Source organism: Bos indicus x Bos taurus, chromosome 12, assembly GCF_003369695.1.
Source record: "Bos indicus x Bos taurus breed Angus x Brahman F1 hybrid chromosome 12, Bos_hybrid_MaternalHap_v2.0, whole genome shotgun sequence".
Taxonomy (NCBI): Eukaryota; Metazoa; Chordata; class Mammalia; order Artiodactyla; family Bovidae; genus Bos; species Bos indicus x Bos taurus.
The window spans coordinates 28,488,612-28,516,598 of record NC_040087.1 but is presented as its reverse complement, the minus strand read 5'-3'; the positions used below and the strand labels follow the sequence as shown (position 1 = coordinate 28,516,598).

Here is a 27,987-nt window from a genome sequence, read left to right as displayed (position 1 = left end):
GTTCACAGGTGATCTTCTCGTCGTGTGGGGACCTGGACCTGCTGGAGCATCAGACGAGCCTGGTGTCGTCCGAGGACGGGGCCCGGGAGCAGGAGAACATGGATGACACCAACAGCGAGCAGCAGTTCCGGGTCTTCAGAGACTTCGACTTCCTAGACGTGGAGCTGGAGGATGGCGAGGTAGGCACAGGCTCAGTGAAAACCATCCGCTCAGCCTTTTCTTTGCTAATGAAACGGTTTCTTTCTACCTGCTAAATAGTGAGTTCTTTAATTAGAAAGCTTGTAAACTTTATTTTGGATCAGTTTATTTAAAGTACAGCAGCTTAACTTGGTCAAAAGTCACCCCACCCTTCCTGTCTGAGCCCAGGGCCAAAGCGGTTCCAAGTTCTTTCTAAATGGCAGAGATCTGACTTTGAATGGCCACACGGAGACTGTGTGTGTGTCTAGTCCAAAGGTGAACTTGAAAAAAAAAAAAACCAGAAACATTGAGGGTCTCAGGCTGTTCTCTGGTGCCTGGGAAAAACAGGCAAAGCATTTCATTAAGCATGAAGTTGCTCTTATGTGGTGATTTCAAAGCTTGCCTGCTACAGCCTGCGACCGGAGCCCGAGGGCCTGGCATTTTTGTGCTGTTTGAATTCCTCAGAACTTGAAATTAGATTTAACATGTAAGAGAGCTCCTGGCTCTGCTTTTGGCTGGTTTTTGACACCTGGAGCATCTGAATTCAAGTCTGAACAGGCAGATGCAGATCTGTGTATCTGAGTGATAATTGTGGTAATAAGCTGCTTCAGTTATGAGTCATGTTTTTGAAAACTGGGAGTGGAAGGAGGAGCATTGTTTTAGTAGCTTGGGGGCATATTCCAGCTGAGAGGCAGGCTTTTTCCTCCTGGGATGGGCACTAAGCTCCCTTCAATGAGGTTGCCATCTGTAAAAATGCCTGCTACCCAGCCTGGTGTGTGTTGGGCTCCACATTATACTTCCCAGACAGAGGGCTTTCTGCCAGTCACACAGTTCAAATGGAAGCCCAGATTCCAAGCTTGTCATATCCTATGGTAAGTAGTAGTAGTAGTGTTAGTCACTCACTTGTGTCAAGTCTGACACGACTTTGTAACCCCTTGGACTGTAGCCTGCCAGGCTCCTCTGTTCATAGCATTCTCCAGGCAAGAATACTGAAGTGGGTTGCCATTCCCTTCTCCAGGCGATTTTCCCAACCCAGGGATCGGACCTGGGTCTCTCGCATTGCAGGCAGGTTCTTTACCATCTGAGCCACCAGGGAAGCCCTATGGCAGGTGGGCACCTCCTAATTATAAACTTGTGGGAAATGATACTTCAGGTAACTGCTTACCTTCCCTAAAAGAACACCTGCTGACCAATCCACTCGTGTCAAGGCTAGGTCACGGAGCTGTCCATTTTTGTCCTTACTGGCCACTGACGACCCTGGCTGTCTGTGCCAGCAAGGAAGAGTCATGTCCTCAGAATGAAGAATGTTTCCTTCCCCAATTCTTCCCCTGGAAACAGGTCTATCAGATCCAGTCCTTTTAAGAGTCTAAAGGCACTGACTGCAAAGCACCTTTAAAACATGTCAGCTCTTCACCTTGAATTTTCTTGAACCAGGAAACAGTTCTGCAGTTTTCTGTGTTAACCATAACTAGCAATAAAGAAATCAACAAGTACATGTGGTGAAAACTGTTTAAAAAGTGTAATGCAAAATACAGCTGTTTTGAATATTTTCAAAATGAGCTAGAGGTCATTTTGGAATGTCAAATGGAATGTCAAAAGATTAACTTCCTAATTTTGGCAACTGACCTCATCTTTGCTCTCAGGCTAGAATTCAAGCTTAGGTAGTACCCTTTTCACTCTGTAAGTTAAAATGAGGAGGGAAAAATTGATGGAACAAGAGAAGCATCATTTTTTTCAGTCTCATACAAAGACAAATGGGCTGTGTGAAGGGATCTGGCAGGAATGCTATCAAGTAGAAGAATCAGACACAATTGCAGAGTTAATTTCTATCAAAATAAGGAAAACCTTAGATGCTCATCATTTGAAAACAAATTTTATGCTAATGTTTGTCAGGGACAGCAAGTGATAGATACTATGCCTTCCTTGTAGGGTTTTCTCGATTGTCCTAGCCAATAAGAACTAGAAAGAAAAAAAAAATAGTGGTTACTTTGTATGATTATGATTTTAAAAGAAACACAAGAGTGTGACAGTATGTATTTTATCCAAATAAGATAAACTATTTGAGAATGTTACTTCTCCACAAGGTTACAATAAGGGATTCTAGCCTACTTACAGAGTCGCAGATGGTCAAAGCAGGTCCAGCTCTGACTTTAGCTCAGCCTCTGACCCAGTTTAATCTGCGAAGCAGCTTCTCTTGGCTCCTCATCTATCAAATGGGGATGATAATACCTGCCTGTAGAGCTGATGTGAGGGATCAAGTAAGGTGACCTATGTAAAGCTTCTCACATAATTTTGGGCACAGAATAGGCATTCTAAGTGTCTGTTCCTCTGTACTGTCACTGATGAATAATTTCAGTATTTCCTCCTCTACAAAAGGTAAGCATATTTGGCTTCTAGATCAAAACGCATTTATAAAAAAAGACAAACAAGTTTCTTGTCATGTCTATTCCTTTCGTTAGTCTCAATGTATGACTAAGTCTTGAAAGGTTTGCCTTGAACTCTTCAGAATCCTTAAAGGGTGCTGGGTCTTTGCTGTTAATTGCACCTCAGCAGTGAAACAGCCCGATCACAAACACTTCTGGTTTTGTGGGCAGGATGAGGTGATGCCACCTTTTTCTCCCCCAGCAGATGACCCTCATTAGTCTTTCCATGACATTTCACAGTTTTCTCACAAATAAAAATTTAGACATTCTAAAAAAAAAAAAAAGTGTTGAGGAGACAGGCCAAAGTTGTCACTGAAGTGGAAAGCTATTTCAGAAACTGTATTTGTGATTTGTTACCCGCTACGTCATCCACTGCTAAGAGGCCTTGAATTTCCGGTGTTTGGTACTACTTCTCCTCTTTCGGGTTTGTGTATCTTTGCTTCTTAAGGCGCCTCTACTGAAGTATATACTGGTAGCACTGTTAGTGGCTGTTGTGTTAAAACTAAGACAAATGCACTTGAGTATCTGTAATATAATCATTTTAAATAGACCTCTTATTTGTTTTTCTGTCCATTCAATCTGCTACCCAGGAACTTCAGGTAAGATGATACTATTTTCAATTCAGATACGCTAGTAGGTGTTTTGCATCATTGCAGATTTATAACAACATAATTGCTTTTTCTCCCCTTGGAGAGTATGTATGCCTATTTGCACATTTGTATTGAGATGTGTGTGATAGAAGTATTTTTCTTGGTTGCTCGAGGAAGAAAATATTTCCTGAAAGTGTAAATACATTTTAAAATGTAGTTTTAAAATCTTTATATGTCTAGTTCTGGAAGTTGCATAATTTTCTCTCTTGAGGGAAGGTGAGTTTTTAAGTATGATCCATAGAAATCCTATAATTTTTCATTAGGCAGCTGCACAACTGGAATGGTTTGGGTTTGTGGTTTAATTCTTTTATTAAAAGTGAAATCAACAAGCTTTATCTAAATAATACACCACGTCCACTTCCAATCAACTGCTTTTATTTTCTAGGAATTAAGAGCTATCTTTGTAGGGTGAATGACTATCCAAGTGAGGACCTTTTGCAACTAAAAAGGAGTCTGGTAATGATTACACCCAGACAACAGGCATAAGCCAGTGTTATCCTGGACAGAGTGACCTATGAGCACACTATATCCAAGTCTTATAGGCTTAAGTCTGAGTAGGGTCATTTTGGGGAACATGTTTTGACTTCTACGTTCCTTCAACAATAATTCTTTTTTTGGTATTCCAATATCAGCGAATATGATTTCCAGCACTTCTACAGTATTCCATTGTGAGTATTTTCTCATCTCGGTATGAACTCTGCCTGAGTGGTTATTTAGGTTTGATAACCGACATATGCACACTGTCCATCAAGGATAGCCAGCCACCTTCTCAGTCTTCTCACACACACACAGTTTTGGCTTTTGACCCCAAAGGTGACGTAAAATGCAAACACGACATCTGGGTGTGGGGAGCTAGAAGGCAGCTCTGCGAGTGGGGGTGGTCCTGTGCTGTGAGAAGGCCCAGAGGACTTTCAATCACCACAGACTCCAGCACAGGCCAGGCTACTGTTGCTTTCAACCCCTCAGCCGCCACTAGGGAAACGGTTTCAACATCCTTGCCTCCGATGCAGTTACTGCATCCTCCAGCAGGACACCAAATATTATCCCTGCGAGAACAGCTTCCCTGACTCCCAGTTCCTCTTCACCTGAGCTGTGGTCAGATCAACGCAGTGGCACTGTGCCCAGTGCAGCGCTCCTGGCCCTGGATATATCTCTCTGCCAGCTCAGTGTGAGCCAGGTTCAGGGTGGGCGACTTCCAGAACTGCTGCCTGAGACAGTTCATCCAATCCATCCATTGATTCAGTGCAAGAGAATCAGTGCTGTGAATTTGTTTCACAGTTGTACATTTCACCCAGTAATTGTCACATTCCTTTTTCTGTTTTGTAATCTCATTTTTCTTTACCCTCTTTATTTCTTCACATACTGTGTTTTCTTTTTCTTCTTGGAGCTCTTGCCTCTTCCACATTTTTTTCATTCTTTCCGTGAAACAGCTGTTTTAAAATACCAGCACAACAGTAAGCCTTCCCTACCAGGGTTAAAAAACAAACTGTTAGGTATAAAATAAGTTAGGAGGAAATATTATACAGCACAGGGAATACAGCCACTATTTTACAATAACTTTAAGTGGAGAATAATCTAAAAAGATGTGAATTGCTATATTGTACACTTCAATTGTATAACACTGCAAATCAACTTACCTCAATAAAAAAAATAAATAAAAACAATCATTTGGTGGTAATGTAGCACAGTAGTTACAGATAAAAGGTACAGACAGAGCTATAAACTATAGAAATCAAATACTGAGTCGTATAATCAAACAGTCCTAAGGATAATCATAAATATCATAAATGGTGTGAATAATGATAATTTCCACATAATATCTAGAATGTGTTCAGGATTCTTACCCGTTGCATTATACCAGAGATCTGTTAGAATGGTAGGCTTTATTTTATTAGAAGCCAGAAAAAATAGACCCATAAAACCAGAGGAAAAAACTCATTAATTTTAATAGTAATTTACATCTCTCCCTGAAATTATATGATTATGCTATTAACTGAGCTCTCATCAGAAAGTTTATTTCAGTGAACCATCTGTGTTTAAAATGGCTAATGTACATGATAAGATTCTGTGCTAGATTTTATTCAGATTACCTATTTGGTTTAGGTTCAAATTTGCTCACCAATGGGTGAGTAATATTTCTCTTGCTTTATTCCTGGAGAGAAATAAAACCCACATTTGTTTTTAGGGGGAAGAAATTATATTCAATTAAATGAACTTACTTAATATATGATAATTTGTAGAGACAACCTGAGATATATCTGGAATCTTTCTGTAACACTCTACCTTGCCGCTTAGCCCAGTTCTCAGCACACATGTACAATTCAGCAACAGTCCCTGGTACCAGGTCAATCCTTCCAGGTCCAGGGAGGGAACTGTTTCCTGTGTTGGGACAATTGTTTAAAGATGAGCCTAAAGCAAAACTGAAGCCTTGCTGCTCTGGCCTCTGCATCGTGCATGATCGTCTGACTGTGCCCAGCTGCTCTCTGACACCCTTTAACTCTGCATTTTATCTGTGAAAACTGCTGTGGCAGAAACAGGCTGGAATGTGTACCTAATGCTCTTCAACTTAATACCCAGAAGCTGTGGACTGTGCCACAAGCATAGCCCTTACTTTGTTCTCTGGACAACAGTACTAAACAGTGGGGGTCAGGGAGTAGGTAAGGAACACCTCTGTTGATATTAACAGTCTCTTTCTGATAGCTTTTTGTTAACATGGCTCTTTAAGAGTATTCCCAAATCAACTTGTAAAACAGTGTTACCCACTGTGCCAAAGAAGAGTGTATGATCACATCTATCTGTGACTTAACATGTATTTAGGTGAAAACAGTGTGCTGTTTACTACTCTTCACAACACGTAAGCAAAATCATTGGTGCCCGTGTCCATGAGGTGAGGGCTTGAGAATTCATAATGAAAATATCGATGCTAAGCTATGACTGATTAGATGTGTGAAGCTGTACATGTGGGAGAATTCTGGCCTTAAAAAGCAGCTGACGGTGTGATTTCAGGGCGAGAGTATGGACAACTTCAACTGGGGAGTCCGCAGGCGTTCTTTGGACAGTCTGGACAAGTGTGACCTGCAGCTGCTGGAGGAGCGCCAGCTCTCAGGAAGCTCTCCCAGCCTCAATAAAATGAACCACGAGGATTCTGACGAGTCCTCTGAGGAGGAGGACCTCACCACCAGCCAGATCCTGGAGCACTCTGACCTCGTAAGTAGGAACTCTCCACCTCTTCTTCCCAAGAAACTGGGAGACTGCTCTTTGTCATTCAGGCAGCAGGGCAGTTTCCAGTTGCAACTAAAGAAACTTCCCACAGCTGCCAAACTCAAATCTGAGACTGTCGGGTGGGGTCTGTCTGATTCTAACTAGCTTCTTTGGAGGGTGCAAATGGAGACAACCACTAGGGGTTTCATCAGCCCTGAATGCCATCAGATTTGTTCAGGCCTAGATTTTCCTTAAATAACTTATTATGCTGAACTCTTTCTTTAAAAAAAAAAAAAAAATTCCTCCAACATCTGAAGTTTGAGGAAATAAGACATTTTGCTGGGGTTATCTGGAAAGAGAAGGGGTCTTTGTGTCTTACAGTGCTGGGCCTTGCCAGCTGCGGTGTTTAAGTTCTAATGACAGGGAAGTATGTATTACTATGTTCAATAGTTAGTACCTGTCCACTAGCAACCAGCTTGTACACTGGTTTGTACTCTTATGTAAAAAGTAATCAGAGCTTGTAAAGAATGGGAACGTCACACATGTTTCCTTTGCTTTCTCGACAGATCATGAATCTCTCCCCTTCGGAGGAGACTAACCCCATGGAATCACTCACGACCGCCTGTGACCTGACCCCTGCTGACCCTCACTCCTTTAACACCAGGATGGCTAGCTTTGATGCTGCTCTGCCTGATATGAATAATCTTCATATTTCTGAGGGTTCAAAGGTGAAGAGATTTTGGCAATTGTTGGTTGTGGTTTTCTTTCCAAAAAAAAACGTATTTCCAATTTTCTGAGCATTCTTAGCAGGTTATAAGTGGAGGGACTATCTTTATCTTTTATGAAATAATTGTTAGTGCCCCTGAGCCTAGGTTTTGAAGTTGCTTTACTCTCAAAAGACCTAAGCAACCATCTTCTTGTTGGTTGAAAGAGATTTGATTTGAGGTCCTTTTAAGATGAAACGTTTTGCATTTTCCAGAGAGCACAAACACTGCTGATTAACAGCAAAACAAATGTCTCAGATGGCTGAGACAGGGAAACTGATGTTCTTTGTCATGACTTTTATAAAACAATCTGTTAAGTGAGGTGTGGGTGTATGCATAGATTGGGTGACATTTTTTCCTATGTAGGAACCAATTATACAGGCTGTGCACTGATTGCATTCTCGCCTTTTGTTGGGCTATCACAAATTTCAGTATCAATCACAGTATTATGCACAAAACTGTCTTAATCGGCTCTCTGAGGAGAAAAGTAAGTAATGGATAGAATTTCCTTATTTAAAAGGTCAGCTTTTTAGAAAAACTTTAAAATGTGTATTTCATTTAAGGTTTATTTTATTGATTTGCATAAGCCATTTTGTCCATAAAACTATCAACTTCCACACTGTGTTCACATATGTATCCACATAAATGGCCAATAGTATAGAACTTTATTTTCTTATATTAGATATTCCAAAATTGCCTATTACTATTAGGATTAAAGTTTTCTTTAACTTGAATTTGGTTATGGTAGTTTAAGTTTAAAAGAGAAAACAGGAAAACATACATAGAAAACAGATTTATAAAAGTATATTCTTTCTGATGCTTCTACAGAAAAATAAAATACTGGCTATTCTGTATCCTTATACAGTGTACTAAAAATATATCTGAGATCTAGCAAAATCTATATACTGTAAACCAAGGGCAACCAACCAAACTGCAATCACCTAAAAATATTGAAGCTTGAAAAATAATTATTTCTAAGATTTCCCCATTACAAAAGGACTGTGACCAGGATTCTGAGAATTAGCAGAATCCTTTTCTAGCCAAAAAGGGGACCAGAAAGGAAACCTGAGATTAAAATGCCAGAACCTTTGGAATTAAACTTCATGGAACGGACATCACAAAATAAATGTGAAGTTATTATTAGCATATGTTATTTCTCAGTCTTGCAGTAGTCAACTTGTCTATTTTGAATGCTAAGTTATATAGATTTCTCATACAAAGCACTGCCTAAGTAATACTTTCATGGACTCACAAAGAAATCTATCAGGGCAAGGCTGAGTTTAATTTCTGAAAAGCTATCTCTGTTTTTTACATCAGCTGGGCTTCTGCAAAATTTGATTTATCTGTATTGTTAGAGAAAACAAGATGTTTTTATAAGATCTCAGCCTATCCCTAGTAGATTAAGTTTATATACATTAATAACCCAGACCAGTCGGCAGTCTCGTTGGCACCAGTCTAGTTTTAAAGAGCAGGAAGAGACAGATATGGATAAGCCCCTGAAACTCAGTATTTATAAGCAGTTCCTTCAAAGACATGACATATCTGTATCTGTAATGTAATTACATATCTGTAAACATTTCTAATTTCCCTATTTAATCCTAGATTCAAAATACTAAAGGGGCAGCCAGATGTCAACCGTGATAACGCTCTATTTCATATGCCTATTTTGCCCTGGTTTTGTCTTTAAGAAAATGACTCACTGAACCACGTACACAAGCTTTCTTCCTCTCCTCTTCTGTTCTGTGGTCAGGCTGCCTTCCTTCCTCTCCCGAAGAACAACTGGTCCTCCAGATGATTTCCCTCTGGCCTGGGTTCAAGCCCAGCCTCTTTTTCCATTTGACCTGCCAGTCGCTTTCCTGCCTCTCAGTGGTCCCAGCTCTGCCACCCTAGAGACGTCTCATCTCCCTGCTCATTCTACACTTTACGGCAACCCAAGAGCAGCCTCTCATATATATACGTGCTGCCTTCAGGGGATATTCCCAAGAGTGAAGCATATATGTATGTGGAGCTCAGAGGATGCTCAGTATGGAAGGCCTGTCAAAGAGGCGGGCTCAATGAATAGCTCTGGGTCACTCATGGGCATGGCAGAGACTTCAGGAGCCTTTACTATGCCAGGCACTGATGATTCTAAATTCTAGTTTCTATCGGTAACATTGGACATACTACAAATTATATACTGGAGAGTTAACTCCAGGTAACTTGCTTTAGAACACTGGGCTTGTACAACGAAGAGAGCTCTGAATCCAGAGATGGGTGTCTCTCACCCTGGCTTTGGCTCTGATTACATACCTGGTATTAGGCATGTCCTTTTCCTGTGTGGAGTATCTACTTCCTCATCTTTGAAAGTGGAGGTCAGACCCAGGGGGTCGCTTCCAAGTTTAGCATTTATACTCCTTAAGTGTGGATCAAATATGGTAATCTTCTGACAGCTTCTTTGGGAACTCTCTCAGAAAAGGCTGAAAAGAAGATAAAGAACAATGCTTCAGAGAATTCTTGAGTCTGGTTACACAAATTGACTATACCATAGCTAGAAGACAGATGCCCCTGATTTCCGTTATTCTCTGGATTTCAGAGTTGCCTCTGGATATCCTTACATGTTGGGGGATTCCTTTCTCTCCTTTGCTCCCAGGCTGATGCCGTCCAGGAAGAGGAGGACGCCACCGTGCAGGAGGATGACCTTTCCAGCTCCATCAATGAACTCCCGGCCACTTTCGAATGCAGCGACAGCTTTAGCCTGGATACGACTGACGCAGAAGAAAAAGGCAACCGAGCGCTGGACCACTTCACTCTTGCCAGGTAAAGGGTGTACATGGCACGTCATACTGGGTTTGCTCCAACTCCAGTTTAACGTCAGGCTTGTGCCTCTGGGACCTCCTCGCAAAGGAGTCCGGGCTGACATGACTTGGAAGGCTGTCAACCAGTAAGGAATCTTCCAGCTCCAGTGTAGGGCCTTATGCGGAACCAGTAAGGCTATGCCTATAGGAACTCTTAGAGCCCTGGAATAATAATGTACTCAGGCGCTCAGTCGTGTCTGACTCTTTGCAACCCCATGGACTGTAGCCCGCCAGACTTCTCTGTCCATGTGATTTTCCCAGGCAAGAATGCTGGAGTGGGTTGCAATTTCCTTCTCCAGGGGATCTTCCTGACCCAAGGATCAAACCTGCGTCTCCTACACTGCAGACAGATTCTTTACCACTGAGCCACCAGGGAAGCCCTAAAGCCCTGGAATAACATAAAAAGCCAAAAAGGAGCCCTTGGGGACGTGGTCCAGACCTTGTAAGCTTTGAAGATAAGCTAGCTTGGCAAGGCTTGGAAATGGAGTTCTTCCCATCTTGAGTTAAAAGACCAGAACAAGAGGCCCTTTATGAGCTACATACCTACTTTTTTTTTTTTTTTTTTTAATGTGGGTGGCTTTCAGCTTCAAGACTGACATTTCTGAGACAAGTGAGATCTAGTCAGAGAATATAAACAGGAAACATAAAGGAATAGATTTTTTAAAAAAAACTTAATGTGGCATCTAGGATAAATCACAGATAATGCTACAGATCTGCTTCAGGAGAAGAAAGTCAGAATCCTAAAATCACTCCTCTGAACACTGCTTCTGACGTGGCTAGACAGAGGCTTTCTGTTATGGTGACACGTATCCTTTTGTCAGAGAAACAGCTTAGGGTGATACCTAGAGAAGAAATGTTGACTTTTCAGTTTATTTATTTTTCTCTCCTTTGTTTCCCTCTGTCTCACTGTGAATTTCTCTTATTTTCCTTTCTCTGCCCTTTTCCTCCTAGTCATTTATGTGTATGCACCCACTATTACTCTCCCTCCACAAAGGAAAAGTGAAAAGATTCAAAATTTTTCTCATTTTCTTAAAGTGAAAAATGAAAAAGACTGAAATGGGTCAAAGCACAGGAGTGAATGTGCCCTGTGTCTGGGGAAAGGCCGGCAGGAAAGTGAGGGTCAGTTGCTGAAGGCTAAAAAGCGGTCCCGTATCAGAATTGGGGAATCTTGGGAATTACGGAATCCTAGAGGTGAAAAATTCTCTTTTCTAGAATCAGAATCTCAAGACCTCTGACTGAGAGCCAGGCTCCAGAAGCAACCCCCACGGGAGGAGAGGGCAGGAGGGTGCCTCGGGTGAGAACCGACACTGCCGGCAAAGGTGAGGAGGACGCTGTTCCTGACTTTGTTGTCTGCGTTTTTTCCAGCTTTGGGGAAGGTGAGAGGGGAGTGTCGCCCCCTCCCTCGCCCTTCTTCTCGGCCATCCTTGCCGCCTTTCAGCCCACGGCCTGTGACGACGCCGAGGAGGCCTGGCGCAGCCACATCAACCAGCTCATGTGCGACTCGGACGGCTCCTGTGCTGTGTACACGTTCCACGTGTTCTCCTCCCTGTTTAAGGTGCGCTGCCCACAAAGGCTCCGCGGGTGCCAGCTGGTCTCTCCCTGGGTTTACACTACACTTTGTCCTCAGTTTCCTCTGCTTCATCCTTTCTTCCGTTCATTGTGGAGATGTTGTGCTGGGTGGTTCGGGCTGCCGGAACGTGATCCTCGCTGGCCCCTCCGGCTTTCACTGGCGTCATCAGGCACAGGCAGGCAGCCAGGCCTTCGGGACCACAGGTGGCGTCTTCAGCCAAGCCCATCCTCCAGCTCCTTTCCACTTCGACCTCTGGTGTACCTCTTTCTTCTTCGTGGTTTTTCCTTATCTTTTATCCCCACTCACCATGAATTCCTTCAACCTGCCAGCCTGTGACACTTTTTGAGAGGTTGATTCTCTTGAGAACATCATGAGATAAGGCATGGTAATGTGTGCTGGATGGAGGAATGGGGCCCTCTGATCACCTTCAGGAAGAACCATGGCAAAAGGGAGAGATAGGAAAATAAGGAATTATGTGAAAAGTGGAAAAAATGGGATCATCTGCTTTAAATAATTGCAAATTCAGGAAGCCATAATTTAGTTAATATAAAAGTAAAATCGGTTTTTGAGCCTGGAGGCCCTTCCATTCTTAGAGGATTGTATACCAATAGTACTAATAGCTAGTGTCTCCATATTCTCTGTTATTTGTGTGGCCCACTCACAAGTTTTCCAGTTTACTTTTCATGAGACCTGTCTGGGATGAACTGGGGGCTGGAGGGACTGTTAGCCTTAAAACAGGAAACAGTGGGCTGCTGAAAGATAAGAATCCAGAAACACCCTAACATTAAGCCAGACTGAAATTTAAAAACAAACTATCCCAAAGCTACCATTTGAGGTAAATTTGTAAAGATTCAGGAAAAATGTAATTTATTATATTGTTCTAAAGTCTGTGTTTAAGTAATGGTTAATCGTGTATATTTATGTTTGGCTGTTGTGATCCTGTCTTACTAGTTACTAGACTGCACGCTCAACTTTATAGTCCTGAGCAGGACTCTTCCTTCTGCCGAGAACCATCACCTCCTGTTTTCCCTCAGCTGTGCTCCCAATACATACAGATCCCTGATGGGGTGGCATTTCCATGAATGAGGCCTTCCTTTAGCTCTTTCTCCCCTTGCACTCCTGACCTGGGATCCCAGGCATCTGCCACACTGTTGGAATTACCTGTTTAGGTGTCTGTCTCCTGCAGGGGAGGGCAGGTAACGGTGTCTTGCTTTGATTCCAGTGGCTGGCACAGTGGCTCACACACAATAGGCGCTCAGTAAATGCAGCAGGAAAAAAACTTTTTTAATGTACATCTCAAAAGTATAGTTTCCACGTAATGCCAGTACATCAACAGGTTGTCATGTGAGCTGGTACATGGGGCTGGGTACTGGGAGGAACACTAGAGTTTGGATTTTTTTTTTATCAGTTGACTGGATCAATTCCTAAGACATTTATCTGCAATAATAATACAAATTGTGTTTCTCCTATTTTTTTTAATATTACATTTTTCTTTAAGAACTTTCTCAGCTACCATCAGATGCTCTGTGATTGAGAGCAAAGTCGCTGTTCCAGTATGCTGGCAATGAAGCACATTTCAGACACACAGTCTACGGTTCTTTCATCACACACTCACTGGGGCTGTTTACTTAGTTTCCCGATATTCCCCTGTGGTCTGGACACCACGTTGCCCTGTATTTGGTGGATTCTGGACGGAGTAGAGAGGAGGTTAACTGCAAAAATACTTTGCTTTTAAAAACAAGGAAATGGTTTCTAATGGTCCAGCAGGGATGGCTTTCCAAGTGTCTCCGTCACTCTATTTCCTTCCTGTGCTCCTGGGTTAGAATATTGTCATTTGTGTGCACAATGTCACCAAATCACATGCTGTTTTTATATGGAAGTCATAGGTGGCGCTAAAGTTCCCAGCCTCTCAGTCCAATAAAATGTAAACCCAGGTCTGACCATATTCTTGGGTGAGAGAGAAGAACCCAACTTCCTGGAGGACGTGGCTCCTCCTCACTCTGCCAGTCATCTGTTAATAGCTCTGTGATACACGGCATTTCCTGCTCCTCTCAGCTGCAGCATTCTGTCAAGTATTTTAAATTGCACATAAAACGAACACCACCATAAGACATAATGTTATGCGTTATGACAAGACTCTCAGATATATTAAATAAAAATAATATGCAGCACGGTTGGCATTTTTTTCTAGTATAACTGATAAGGAACCAAGAGCCTGCTGCTGTTTGGGGGACCTGCTAAGTACCCCATAGCAGGGCAGAGAGGATTTCTCGTGGATTAGATTCTCCAACTCAAAAGGTATGAAATCTCTTTGGGAAAAGCGAATGCCTAGATCTGGAATTATTTTTTGGTTAAATATTTTGTTCTTTTTGTTAAAAGATATTTTGAGTTGGAAGTTGGGGCTAAAAATGTTCTCATTTTGTCACTGACACAGGCCCCATGAGTCAGATTCTTCCTAATTACGGTTTTTCTTCAGGCAGTATAGGAGGAATAGTAACGTTTACAAAGCATTATCACTTATGAAAGGGATGTGAACTTAGAACCCTTACTCCATCACTTACTGTTTGCATGATCTCGAGTCCTCTGACCTCTCTTAACCTCAGGTTCTTTACCTGGTTGTGAGCACTGATGAGGTGACAATGTGCAAAGCTCTCAGGGAGACAGGTCCCACACAGAATATACTCTTTCTTTCTTCAGAGACTTTGTGGCTCCATTTTAGTCCTCCTGTCTCTGGGAGCTGTGATCTGGGAATGATAGAAAGGAGTCGTATCTCATGACCTTTTTCCTCTCACCCATACTGAAGTAATCTCAGAACTTACTCATCTGACAAACACACTAGGCGAAAGATTCTGGCTGGCACTGGCCATCAGCAAAAAAGCAAAGCAGCACTTATTTAAAAGATACATGGGCATCCACACATTGGGAAATGACATTTTAGGAAGAAACTTTGTCCACACTCACTCTGTTCCTATCTCACACACACACACAGGCCTGCCACTACATGCAGGACCTGTGCTGATTTGATATTTTCCTAAGAATTAAAGAAGTTTTTTTCTAGTGCCTAAGTTAAAACATGGCCTTTACAAATAGTAATTATGTTGCCTTTCAGAATATTCAGAAGAGGTTCTGCTTCCTAACCTGTGATGCAGCCAGTTACCTTGGCGATAACCTCCGGGGCATTGGATCCAAGTTTGTCAGCTCTTCCCAGATGCTTACCTCCTGCTCCGAGTGCCCCACACTCTTCGTGGACGCCGAGACCGTGAGTATCCCAAGCCTACTCCCATGGTCAACGGCCTGCCCAGCGGAGAGTGTGGAACTTCAGGGAAGCACGTGTGTAATTACAGTTTGTTGGAAAGATACTTCCGGTGTTTGTGAGCAGCGCTGTGTGGTGATGGGAGCCCCAGAGGCCTGGGTCTGCACAGGAATGGCTGTGCGTGGCCAGCCAAGGCTGTCACTGCAGGAGATCAGGGAGAGACCCTCCTCCCCAGCCCTGTGCTCCCTCTGTGTCCATGGTGCTTCTCTCTGATGACCCTAAAGGCTGTGAACATGGTGAGCTAACCTCTCAGAGCAGCCCTAGCCAGTCCCCATGATGCCAGGTCAGCCAGCCAGATGGATCCCCAGAGGCACCATGTCATCACTTTCTCTTCTTTCAAGAGACCACCTGCCCTCTTGCTGGATTCGTCCAGCCCCACTGCAGATGATAAATTTGAAGGATAATTAAAGTAGTCGCTGGCTGACTGCTGAATCGTGACTATATAAACACAATGCTAACCTTCCAAGACCGGCGAGCTCTCTGTAGGGGAGAGGGGCACCTCTTTCCAACCCCCATGCATATCACAGAACCGTCTCATCTGCTCAGGACTTACTGGGGTTTAGAGACAGTGAGGATGTGCTTCACTTCTGAAAGTCTCTGAAGAGTCATTCTTTCCAAGAACTTGATTAGTGGTTGGCTGTCTTGCAGCAAAGAATACGATATGAGAAATCTTTCCATCTTAAATGATTTAAAATGCAAATTAAATACAAAGACCTAGTTGGAGGTCTGTCTTCACATTTCCCGGAGTACTACTGGATGAAGACACTGGAGTCCATGCATAAAATGGATGCCGATTCTTAATGCAGGCTTCTGTAGAATGCTTGTTAAGATCTGTCTGTCTAAACTGATATGGGGGAAATGGGTATCTTCACAGGAAATTTAAATTAGCAAGTCATATTCAAGTGCAATTGCTTCTGAGAGTGGAGCAAAATTACAGACTGTACAGGTTATTAAAACAGATGCCACCCCCGACACACTCTATATTACATCTAAATATACTTCTCTTTTCTCTCTGTGTGGCCATGCCTTTGTCAAGGTGTCTCTCTGGAAGTTATTTTAATACAAATTATTTTCCTGTCTTTATTAGCTCCTTTCTTGTGGACTTCTGGACAAGCTCAAGTTCAGTGTTTTAGAACTGCAAGAATATTTGGATACCTACAACAACAGGAAAGAGGCCACTCTCTCAGTAAGCGTCTGTGTCTCTGTGCATATAAGTTTCATTAACACCAAATGAACCCAACCACCATGAGCTCTTGGGAGGCGATGTGAATAACACAAGAGAGGCCCTTTTGGGAGAAGACAGACGTATCCAGTCTTCCAACTTAATGGTGGTAGAACTATCAATAGTATGGGTTATATAAAAATGATACCTACAAAAGAGAAATTTTTTCAGCTTTCAATTTTAGCCCTATAATTTTTCTAACCAAGAAATTGGGGAAAGTGGGTATCTGTTTAATGTGTATCACTTTATCAACATTATAACCTCTCTTTTCTCAGAAATTGATTAATAAAACTGTTAATTGCATCCTTCCAGTGTTCGCCTCACCCAAAACTGGTTGAGATGGATCTCATCTCTCTCCTCCACCACTCTCAGTAGCTGTCTCTCCCCATCACCATGGTTTCTCTTGGCCTCAGCTCCTGCTCTTTTCTTCCTCCTTCCTTCAAAGATGTAAACTGTAAAATGTTACAGACAGAAGTGATTCAGAAACCATCCATGTAGACCTCCTGATTTCCAACAAATATTTGTGTGTAATTTCCAGGGAGCACTTCCCATCGTAGACCAGACACTATAAAAAGATCGTAGATTTTGAAGTCAGATGGAATTTGAACTCAAACTGCAGTTCAGTTTCTTAAGGGTTAGTAACCCTGGATAAGTTACTTAACCTCTTGTCATCTCAGATTCATCATCTATAAGACAGTGATACACTATAATAGTCACAGCAGCTGTCATTTTCCTGAGTCCTTTTTATATATCCAATAACCTGGTAAGAGTTATCTCTCTCAAATCATGTAATGCTTGCAACTACCCTGGGAGTTGCTATTATTCTTCTCATTAGCTGGGAGGTTGAAAAGTAGTTATTTAAACCCAGGTCTGTGGGATTCAAAGGTTCATGCTGTTAACTCCAACTCAATACTGCCTTTGAAATAGAAAGAGTGTATGTAAACTGCCCTGCACAAGTACCTCATACACAGAAGACATTCATTCTTAAGTTTTTGTTTCTTGTTACATTTCCATGACTGTCAAAGAGAGAGTTCTAACATTCTACTGCAGCAATTCCCTTTGTCTTCTATTTCTGTGGCTCTTTCACTCACTGTTTTCCAGCTTCTCGGGCATCAGTTAATAAAAGTAATCCTTTAATTCTGGTTGGTGAACAAGCCAGTCTTTTGATGTCAAGTGTGAGTTTCAGCTCTTCGGGGCTTGCTGTGTTCTACCCAAAGGTTCCTTTCACATCTATACTAGTTACTATACTAGATAGTTAAGCTGGCAGAATCTTTAAATAGCTGGGCTATTATTGTAAGGTCTTTCTTACAGTAAACACATTCTTAAGCCACCACTGAATTCACCCGTGTCTCTCTCTCTGACAACAGTGGCTCGCAAACTGTAAGGCGACATTTGCAGGAGGCTCGAGAGATGGAGTGATTACCTGTCAACCCGGGGACTCAGAGGAGAAGGTAATGAACACCTGTTAGAGTTCATCTTTTCTGTGCTCTGACTTTGTGTGTTGGTTTTGATATACCCAAGAAGCGTGGAACTTGGGAAGAGGGAGGAAGCATCATCCCATACATTCCCACGAGACCTGTACAGTAAGCAAGAATGACATGAGCCAAGCATGATGGTGTGTTGATGGGATTGGTGGGGGAGGGTCTTCTTTTTGGAAAAGCAGAAGTATAAAAATAACCTTTCTGCTGGACACTAACTATACTAACCATTTTCCTAATAAAACTGTTCTTCGTTCAGAATATAAAACCAATGTCATAGGGCAATTATCTTTCAATTAAAAATTTTTAAAAGAGGGAAAAAAATCATTAATTCTTCACTGAACCACTTCTTTCAGTGAAGAAAGTCTCTGTTGACCTTTCAGCAATCACTCAGATTTTTCTTCTCATTTAGAACTGCTTTAAGTATACACCTCAGTCCAGCTGGCTTATAAATGTGTGCCGCCTTGTAAAAGAAACTCGGCAGAAAAGCGTGAAGTCACTCATTCTGTAGTTACTGCTGAGTGGTCCCCATGGTGGGTACAACAGTGAATTCTGCCTGGGTAGAGCTTCTGATCTATTCAGGGAGATGGACATTAACAGTCATATGTGTGTAAACTGTGACAAGTGCCATTAAGGAAAGGTGGGAACAGTGAGCTATGAAAGGATATAGCAGAAAACCTGGCCTAATGAGAGGGCGGTTCCGGGAAGGCTTCTCCACAGAAGTGCCATTCAGGCAGAGATCTCAGCTCTGAGCTGGAGTGTGCCAGGGGTTGCAGGGTGGAAGGCAGGGGCTCGGTGAGCCTGTGAAGGCCCCAAAGTGGCAGGGAAAATGACCCTTTGTGAAGACTGAAGGGATCCTGTGTGGCAAGGCAGGTAGGAAGTGACCAGGAGAAAAGTTGCAGAAGCCAGACCATGCAGGGCTTGGGTGCTTATCCTGACATCAATGGGAACCAATTAAAAGTTGTTAACAGGAGGGTGTGATTAGACTGGGGCTCTCCCACACTCCTGTGAAAATAGACCTAGTGAGCAAGCGAGGATTTGGGAAGACAGGTTAGGAGGCTACTTACTAGTCAAGGCAGAGATGTCCACTTGTAATTACACTATCACATCGAGAAAAGCATGTCAGAGTGTGGGGCCTTCAAAGGATGAGAAATCACCTTCAAGGTGGGCCTTGTGCAGAAATGATGGTGTTGCTCCATTTCAATATTGATCTTATATCCAGAGTTGGTGGGAGATTATTTTTCTAATTGGAGCTACCATTTGGCTTCCATTCCAAAGAAAAACCGAACAAATGTTTGACCTCAGAGCACTGCTTATCCTCCAGTGATTTACTCCAGCTCTCTTTTTTAAGTCAGATTCTCTGTCTTCTGGAATAGTTTGATGGTGCCCATTATTCTGAGCACTCTTTGCATGACGACAGATGGAAGCAGGGATTAGGAAGTAAGCTTTCACTTGAAGAATCTATGTCTGGGGAAAATAAAATTATATCTGGATATAAATTGCAAAGTCAACATGACAGAAATTACTCCACGTGTATATTCTATTTCAGACAAGCGTGGACTTTGTGGAAGGATTAGTGCTTACCTTACTAAACCTAGCAAACTCTTGAGCAGTTAGAGATGTCAGCTGGCCAGAGATGATGACCACGTACAGACAGGCATGTGAAGTCTCCAGACCCCAAGGCTTGCCCCATAATGGCAGTAGCCGATTTCTAGTCATTCTTAACAGGTGACATAAGTGAGAAATTACTGTGGAATTTGTGGAAGAGAATATAATTGTTTTCTAGATGTTGAATATTTTCTGACTTTTTGTCTATTCTCAATATAAAGTTGTGACATCAAATTAATGAGGAGAGTTTACACTTAGGTAGCCTATAAGCTATAACCAATTCACAGACATGTTTTATTCAGCTTGTACAAGTTAATTGATTCAACATTTTGAACTTGTGTGAACACATTTGAACTTGTGTGAACACATTTGAACAAGTGTGAACTTGAAATTGTTCACACATACCCTCAAAACAGCATTTATGGCATCTCTTAAAATAAAAAAAATTAAAAGCTAGCAACACCAGGCCTGCCTTCCTAAAGTGGCAGCAGTGGCAGCAGCAGTGGCAGCCACCTTGAGCTGGGTGGCTCTCCACCATCCTTGTGCAGTGAGTTCCTGACCCTGCAGGTGAGAGTCAACCATCACGATGTTGTTTTCTTTATGATAGGAACATGTGCCTCTGTACCTAGGCCCCAAAATGGGGAAGTGAACGCCAAGTAGAAAGAGTTGTGCCTTTTGAGAAAAACGCCAGTGTTCCTCTTTGCTGCTGTGAGAACCATCTCTGTGTACTAAGATGCAAGGGCCCCCGTGCTGGGCTCCCTCCTGGAAGGAGCCTTGGAGGAGGATTCCCAGTGCGTGTACAAAACAGAACAAACCGTGCTCCTGAAAAAAGTGCTTCTAATATGTGAGAAGGATTTTGGAACAGAAGTTGTTTTTTTGTTTTTTTTTAAGGCAGGCATGATTAGTTAATACTTGAGGCTATTGGGTGACTACAATACCAGTTCTAGAATGAGGCACAGCGCACAGTTAATAAGATGTAAAACAAGGTGGGCGTGTGAGTCCCAGACATGGCTTTACCAGTGTTTTCTCCACCTGTGCACATCCTGAAGACAGACACATCTCTACATGACTTAAAAGCCAGCACTGACCTATCCATTGCCTGTGGAATTCATTGTGGAGTGGCTTCTGGGGAGCTGAAGTTCATAGAAATGTAGGTGAGGGTAAAGCGTTGCAGCTCTGGGCTCTCCAGGCCACAACCTCAAGCCTTCAGTGAATTAGCACAGCTCACCTCCTGGTTCTGCAGAGCTGGCCCTGGGAAAGCTGCAGAGGTCATCGCTTCATCTGCTGTAAGTGATTTTAGCTGATGGACACGGAATTTCACAGCCATTTCTGAGCACTACTTGAACACTCGACCCTATGGACTCAAGTACAATAATTTACATTTAGCCCCACTACATTTTATTACATTCAAATCATCATAGAATCTTCTTGGACACTAACCCTCTTGGTTGTGTGTTTCCTATCCCTGCCTAATCCATGAATGGGAGAAGCCTGCAACCTCTGTTCTACAGATTGAACAACAAGCTAAATGTTGAACAAGACAAAATGTTTCTCCAGCTAAACTGTAACCCATTAAACTTCAGATAGTCAGTCGTTCTCTATAAGGAATCTCTTTTCTAGACTGACTAAGGAAATGCCTCCTGAAGTGGAAGTTTTCTTGAAAAGTAAATACTTCAAGCTGTGCAATCTATATTAGAGGCTTAAACGTATTTATCTTTCAAAATTTTGGAAGATATTCATGACAAATGTCCAAAAGAACTACTCAATAAATGTAATACAACAGTCATCAATGTGCCAGAGCCAAGTGATGTTAGCAACAGTGAGAACGTATTGTTTCTACCTGCTCAGGAGGTCACAAGCATCTATATAACAGAGTGGGCTTCCCAGGTGGTGCTAGTGGTAAAGAACCTGCCTGTCAATGCTGGAGACATAAAAGACACAGGTTCGACCCCTGGCATGGGAAGATCCCCTGGAGGAAGGCATGGCAACCAACTCCAGTACACCTGCCTGGAGAATCCCATGGATAGAGGAGCCTAGGGGCTCCTAGGGTCACAGAGTCAGACACAACTGAAGCAACACATGCAACACAAAAGTAGGAAAGCTTCAACACTTGGCTAGATTTTCTAAATTCTATCAAGTTTAGTTTAAACCAGTGACTTTCAGAGATTAAACATGGTGAAAACCATAGCTAATATATTAACAGTAATACTGTGACTTACCTTCTGACATGTCAAAAATTTCTAAGGGGGGGACATTCCTTGTGGTTCAGTGGTTAAGACTCCACACTTGCAATGCAGGGAGGGGCAGGTTTGATCCCTGGTCAGGGAACTAAGATCCTGCATGCCAAAAAAAAAGAAAAATTCTTAGATTTTTCACCTAACTAGCTGTCATAAGCAAAGCACTCCTTTCAGAGCAGAGTACAGACAAACAAGAATGGCTGTGCTACCGCTGATGTCTAGGCTTTAAAGCTACCTTGTCTACGGTGGGTTCTTAATATCTTGACTTAATTTTTCTTCTCATTTTGAGAAAACATACCTCTAAATCCAGTTCAATAAATCACGCTGTATCAGGTGTACAGGAACAGGGCTTAAAGAAAATGTTTGTGACCAAATAAAACAGTGACATTTCCACATTTTCAAAAGAATCTTGAATCACCAAAAACAAATACATCTGTAAAGATTTCTCAAGGGATTATTTTTACAACCTGGATACCAGAAAATATTAGCACAGGGCGGGGAAAAAGCTTAACATTTTCCTTGAAAGGCATTTTTCACTATCTTTTTGAAACTCTAAATGCAAACTTGGTCCCAGCCTGAGGCCAAGGAAAGGATTTTTGAGATAGTAAATATCAATGCAGCTTAGACTAGCCTACCTAAAAAGGAGTGTGTAAGAAGGACTCGGAGAACCGGTGTTCATCAAGTTGGCCAGCTCCCAAGAAACACAATTTTGTGCCCTGAGTGCCAGGTGGGAGGAATTTGTTGACAATGAAATTCCTTAGCATGAGGCTGGAGTCAGAAAGTCTCGTTGGCCTTCATTAAACAGAGAAGATTTTCCTTTAGCTGATCTGACGACCTTCTGGGATTACAACCTTGTTTTGGAAACCAGTAAAAAGACAGCCGTTTCTTCACATAAGACCCTGTAATTGCTCAGTACTTGCTTCTTTCCATGCTTCTGGAAAGTAAATTCCATGGGAGAAGCAGTTACATGCTAAGGTGCTTACTAACATTTCAATCAAATTTGATGTTTTCTAAAAAGTCCTCACAGTGGAGACTCTGTACGTGTAGATTTAAGACTAGCCTTGTAATCCTTTCTTATGTGACTCTGTCTTTCAGTCGTATGTAAGGTTTGGTTATAAAAATGTCTAGCATAATCGTTATAAAGTTTTCTTGAAAATAGTAAATAACTTGGGTTGTATAATCTTTATCACAGGCTTAAAGCTTTAAAATCTATTTACAGCCAGGGTCAAAAAAACTACTCAATAAACTTGATACAGCAGTCATCAATGTGCCAGACCCACATGGTATTACTAGCAAGTGAGACAAGAAGAGACCCTGAGAAGGCAGGGGGTGAGGGAGTTGGTACTGATGATGCTTTATGTTTGAAGATACTAATAATTTGATAGTTTTATTAATAATAATTTGCTGGCTTTATTTTTTGTATACTGTACCTTATGTTAAGTACAACATATTAAACTGATGATAATTTAGGTTTTTTTGGGAAAGAGTTTTAAAGTAAGTGGTTTTTGTTATCGGTGATTAGAAATAGAAGATCCTTAAATATTTTGAATATCCAGAACCAGATGTATTGACCCATAGTTAGAAATGGCCAAGTGGATTTTTTTTTTAATATTCAGTCAGGTTGTGGTAATCTCTTACCACATACAGAAACCTTCCCTAACAAGTCTATGATTACAATATGGTGACACCAAAAATATGACAGCTGTAGCTGAACATGGCCCAAGTACAAATTTATATTCTTCTAGACTAACGGTTGGTTCTAGAAGACTTTTAGAAATTCACTAATGGGGGAAAAATTATAAAAAATAAAATGCAAGGTTACTTGTTATAGCTCACACTTGTTTGGGAGGATAAAGACAACATTCAATCCTTTGAAGTAATATATAGCTCTCCTGTCAGAGGGCTTCCCTTGTGGCTCAGTTGGTAAAGAATTGGCCTCCAATGCGGGAGACCTGGGTTCAATCCCTGGGTTGGGAAGATCCCCTGGAGAAGGGAAAGGCTACCCACTCCAGTATTCTAGCCTGGAGAATTCCATGGACTATAAGGTCCATGGGGTCGCAAAGAGTCGGACAGAACTGAGTGACTTTCACTCACTCCTGTCAGATATTCTCAATGTGGAAAGCAATAGGACTAAAGAAAATGCCACTTAGATTGTTAATTATATGCTAATTAGATAGTCATAGTTCAGCAGATACGGAGCCAAGCACATAAAAGACTCTGCCTTAACTAACATTTAGCAATGACTGTTTGGGGCGGTAGTTCTTCCAAATTAATCCAATGGCATCTTCACAGTTTTACTACATTTACATGTTATTCACATTTAAACACTAAAATCTTCAAGCAATACAAGTTTTCACTTACGGCCTCCAAGATCAACAAAGCAACTAATCAAGAGAATCTAAAGGATCGCAAATTATGTTTTCCAATGACACGTTTCCCATTAGAGCTTGTCTTAAACTGGACCGCTGTGCATGTTGAATGGGTACAACATTTGCAAGCATTTATCACGGTGGGGCGAGCGATGCTAATACTGCTGGACGGCTCTGCTCTTGAAGAGGGCCGTGCTCTCTGCTGCATGCAGTACACTGACCCTGTACTCTCTTTCCTTTCCTTTGTTTCCTGTGCCATGCTTGCTGTGTAGCAAATGGAATCTCTTGCAGTAAGTTAACTTTCTTTCATACTTTGTCCATTTAGGCATGGACCCATAACAAATCTTATTTTTACTGTGACTATTATATCTTTTAGCATGTTTTTCCCTTTTTTGTTTCATTTTCTTTTATTTGGTAGACTAAGACATGTAGTTTTTATTAGATTCCAGGCTGCTTTCCTCCCAAAATAGAAACCTATGTTGCTATGAACTCCCATGCGCTAGGTGGGGTATTTCTAGTAATAACTACCATTACTGAACACTTAGAAAAGTCAGGGTTTTCATAGCTGGGTTTCACCCTAACTTGTGAAAGGTAACATTCTGTTTTTAGATGATACTTTTTTATCTGAAAGTTGTCTTTAATACCTGATTTTGAAAGGTTTCCACAAACAAAAGTTTAAATGATCATAAAATGTGTTACTAAAACAACCAAAGACCTAATTTGCATTAATGAGTGAGTATAGCTACTTCTTTAAACTTAGGCTTGTTATAAGCACTGAGAGATCACAAAAATTTAAGTAGAATTTCCCCCTACCCTAAGGGCCAGGGAGAAAGGAGAAAGAAAAACTCTATCCAGCATGGTCTTAGCACGAACTAGAGTCATTTTTAAAAATTAGGATCAAACGTATGTTAATAATACCATTAATGGAATATTCTTCCTAAAAACCTAAATTTAAATTCTTGTCATTTCTCTCCTTAAAGTGATCTGGGGAAAAAAATTTTATGTCACCTCAGCAGTCACCTAAGCACCTCAGCAGCTCTCAATTCTGCATTCTTTTTAGTCATATTAAGCTTCCCTGGTGGCTTAGATGATAAAGAATCCACCTGCAAGGCGGGAGACCTGGATCAGTTCCTGGGTTGGGAAGATCCCCTGGAGGAGGGCATGGCACCCTACTCCGGTATTCTTGCCTGGAGAATCCCTACAGACAGAGGAGCCTGGTGGGCTATAGTCCATGGGGTCACAAAGAGTTGGACGTGACTGAGCAACTTCCACACACACACCAAGAGTAAAAGAAAGGCCCTGTTTATCCTTACTTAACCACATTTGAATGGTGAAGTGTTGGTTTAAGCCACATATTTAACCCACTTTCACTGATGACTGCTGAGCCATGCAGTTCTATCTGGTGAAGGCTGTCCTTTTTCCTCTGGCAGAATCCCATCCTCTACTTAGCAGCTAACCCTTTCCTGGGATAAACAGGCAAAGTTTAGAGGCCATTAAGCAGATACAGCTCAAACAGTAGTCATGATCATCGGTGTTGGAATTACTCATGGTTTATCCTTACTTTACAGTACATGTATGCTATATAATGAAAACATTTTCAATTCCAGAGGTGTCTATAGGGCTTAAGGCCCATTTTGTAGGAATAGTTTTAAAAAATTCTTTCCACAGAAAGTTTTGCATGCTTTTCATCATTTCTCCTTTTTGTAAGCACTTTGGGCCCTTTTTATATCTAATTCAACATGTATCTGTTGAGCACTGAGTAGAAACATTGTCGGTAAAACTGGCACAGAACCTTAGACAATCACATGACTTTTCCTGTGTTTACAAACTTTAAGATCCGTGCCTGCACCCTAAGTGGCAGCCAAAATCGTCACGAGGAATAATCTCTCGAGTGTCTCCTGAATTGATAAATTTTGACACCTAGAACCACTTAATGTCGTGCCTTTCAAATATACTTTTAATAAAAAGAAAATGTTTTAAAAGACATATAGCTTATAAAAATTAACACAACCACAGCTGTAATTTGTAGATATTAAATCTAATGGACAAATATAATGGAAATTTGGCAGTTCACCAAGTCCCTTTATAGCTACTAATTCTATTTAGTAATCTTACAGGATTTGTTTTATTCTATATTATACTGTGAATTTCTCACTGATATTCATTGATTGGATTTTATTGTTCTGTGTTATTTAGAATGGTAACAGCTAGTTACGCTTCCTTGTTTTAAAAAGAAAAAATGTTCGTCTCCACTAAGATTTCACTTACTATGTAAGAATGATCCTTAGTAACTATTTCTTCCTACACAAATTCTCTCTTTAGCAACTGGAACTGTGTCAGAGGTTGTATAAGCTACACTTCCAGCTGCTGCTGCTTTTTCAGTCCTACTGTAAGCTCATCGGCCAGGTGCACGAAGTCAGCTCCACGCCAGAGGTGAGCACCCCACCCCCAGCCCCAGGTCCTGCCATGAGCTCGGCACTGCTTTTCCTTTGTTCTGCCCCCGACCAGTCTGTGTGTAATAAAATCACTTGAACATTTATAATCATTTCACTTAAGCACAAGTCTTAAAACACTAGTGTCTCCTATTTATTTCCATGCTCCTTTGGTGGTGCCAGGACTGGGCGAGGCAAGTGACCTACCTGGACACAAAATGCAAGGACAGCCTTGAGGGTCCCGGGGAGCCAGCTCGGCACAGCGCTGAGGGAGGTGCTCACCCTAGCGATGAGATCCACACACCTTCAGTATTTAAAACTTACCTAGATTTGAAATAAGAGATTAACTTTCAAGCTTTAAAAACTATGTGTCTAAGACAGTCTAACAACTATATAAAAGGCTTATTAACTTCTTTTAATTTTGAGCCTGGGGCTGGAGTGTATCATTGTGTCTAAGCAGCATCTGCGTGAAGACTGTCCTTGAGGGCTTCAGTTCTATAGCTTGTTCAGTGAGCAAGCTGGGAATGAAGAAAGGCAAAGATATTGGGTAAATCAACTTCCCAAAGAAAACAGTCATCCTCAGTTTGCATTAGAAAGGAAAAAAACCTTTAAATTCACATCTGTTCTTTTTTTAAATGCTCTTGAGGTCAAATTGCAATACAGCTATCTTCAACAGTACACTTCAGGGGCCCTAGAAGTGACACAGATTCTCTTTATGGTTTATTTCTTAATAACACAGGATCTTCTGGTTCCAGTGAATCTGAGGGAAAATATCCTTACCTCTGTGATTAATACTAATGTGACATTACGATTTTTCCTCCTCTCTCTTAAAATTATGTCTTTCATCTTTTCCCAATGCATAGGGTTAGGGATAAAAATTTATTCTTCAAACAGGTCCATGTTCGTGATTACATTTATTAGGCACTTATGTGCCCAACTGTTTAAATAAGCTGTGAGGTGGATAACATCTTCAGTCTCACAGCATTGAAGGCACATAAGAGTCTATCTGCTTGACCATGTAGTAGTCAAGAATGCACAAGTGGCATCTAAACCCAGCTTTACCCAGCTCCCCCGCCTGTTCTCTTAGTGCATTTTATCTCTATGTGTTCCCTTCTACTTAAATAGAAAACATTAAGAGGAGTCAATCTTTTATACAAGCAGAGTATGCCAGCTGTTGATACAGTTATTCAATGCATACAGCCCCATAGCCCTACATATATCAAGCAGTATAGTTCCATCAGTCCTGTTTTTAGTTTACTGAGATATTAAGCTTGTGCTTAACCAGACGTCATACAATTTTAATTGGGGGTGTAAAATCCAGCCTGCAACTAAATACACTAAAAATACTTTTTTTTTTGAACAGCTGCTAAATATGTCCAGGGAACTGAGTGACCTAAAGAAAAACCTGAAGGAGGCCACTGCAGCCATTGCAGCTGACCCTCTTTACGTCGAGGGGGTGTGGTCCGAGCCAACCTTCACGTCCACTGAGGCAGCCATCCAGTCCATGCTTGAGTGCTTGAAGAACAATGAACTTGGCAAGGCTTTACGGCAAATAAGGGAATGCAGGTAACGGGACTATTTGTATTGTTGTTTCGTTGCTAAGTCACGTCTGACTCTGACCCCATGAACTTGTAGCCTTCCAGGCTCCTCTGTCCATGGGGTTTCCCAGGCAAGCATACTGGAGTAGGTTGCCATGCCCTCCTCCAGGA

General features: G+C 41.7%; 2 protein-coding genes and 1 long non-coding RNA gene across 28 annotated transcripts in view; 1 reads left to right on the top strand and 2 right to left on the bottom strand.

Moving 5' to 3' along the window:
• FRY (FRY microtubule binding protein) overlaps positions 1–27,987 on the top strand; it is a 329,597-nt gene that overhangs the window by 299,161 nt on the left and 2,449 nt on the right. For 3 of the 8 annotated variants that reach the window (XM_027557463.1, XM_027557467.1, XM_027557469.1), the window contains 12 exons: positions 9–179; positions 3,191–3,199; positions 6,257–6,457; positions 7,018–7,179; positions 9,845–10,011; positions 11,262–11,604; positions 14,729–14,878; positions 16,020–16,118; positions 17,522–17,605; positions 24,119–24,136; positions 26,169–26,279; positions 27,642–27,844. In XM_027557463.1, coding sequence (XP_027413264.1) covers positions 9–179; positions 3,191–3,199; positions 6,257–6,457; positions 7,018–7,179; positions 9,845–10,011; positions 11,262–11,604; positions 14,729–14,878; positions 16,020–16,118; positions 17,522–17,605; positions 24,119–24,136; positions 26,169–26,279; positions 27,642–27,844 — 1,718 coding nt within the window. The remainder of the gene's footprint in view (positions 1–8; positions 180–3,190; positions 3,200–6,256; positions 6,458–7,017; positions 7,180–9,844; positions 10,012–11,261; positions 11,605–14,728; positions 14,879–16,019; positions 16,119–17,521; positions 17,606–24,118; positions 24,137–26,168; positions 26,280–27,641; positions 27,845–27,987) is intronic. The other 5 variants (XM_027557468.1, XM_027557464.1, XM_027557466.1 and 2 more) reach the window with 5 other exon arrangements.
• Positions 163–10,221, bottom strand: LOC113902331. 3 transcript variants are annotated; one of them, XR_003513775.1, is made up of 6 exons: positions 9,810–10,221; positions 9,505–9,671; positions 5,470–5,629; positions 1,804–4,715; positions 1,343–1,645; positions 163–250 (listed from the first exon to the last, which is right to left on the bottom strand). It is a non-coding gene; the product is annotated as an uncharacterized LOC113902331 (long non-coding RNA). The 3 variants fall into 3 exon arrangements; XR_003513776.1 differs by having other exon boundaries at positions 2,291–4,715; XR_003513774.1 differs by having other exon boundaries at positions 1,343–4,715.
• Positions 10,597–27,987, bottom strand: part of ZAR1L (zygote arrest 1 like) — a 93,933-nt gene continuing 76,542 nt past the window's right edge. For 2 of the 17 annotated variants that reach the window (XR_003513759.1, XR_003513757.1), the window contains exons 5-13: positions 26,486–26,602; positions 21,460–21,576; positions 20,469–20,594; positions 18,700–19,099; positions 17,578–17,730; positions 16,479–16,606; positions 15,486–15,569; positions 12,781–14,363; positions 10,597–12,044 (exon numbers count right to left, since the gene is read on the bottom strand). The gene's annotated coding sequence lies outside the window, so the exon portion shown is untranslated. Of the gene's footprint in view, positions 12,045–12,780; positions 14,364–15,485; positions 15,574–16,478; positions 16,607–17,577; positions 17,731–18,699; positions 19,100–19,216; positions 19,381–20,468; positions 20,602–21,459; positions 21,577–26,485; positions 26,603–27,987 lie in introns of all 17 variants that reach the window. The other 15 variants (XR_003513762.1, XR_003513766.1, XR_003513772.1 and 12 more) reach the window with 15 other exon arrangements.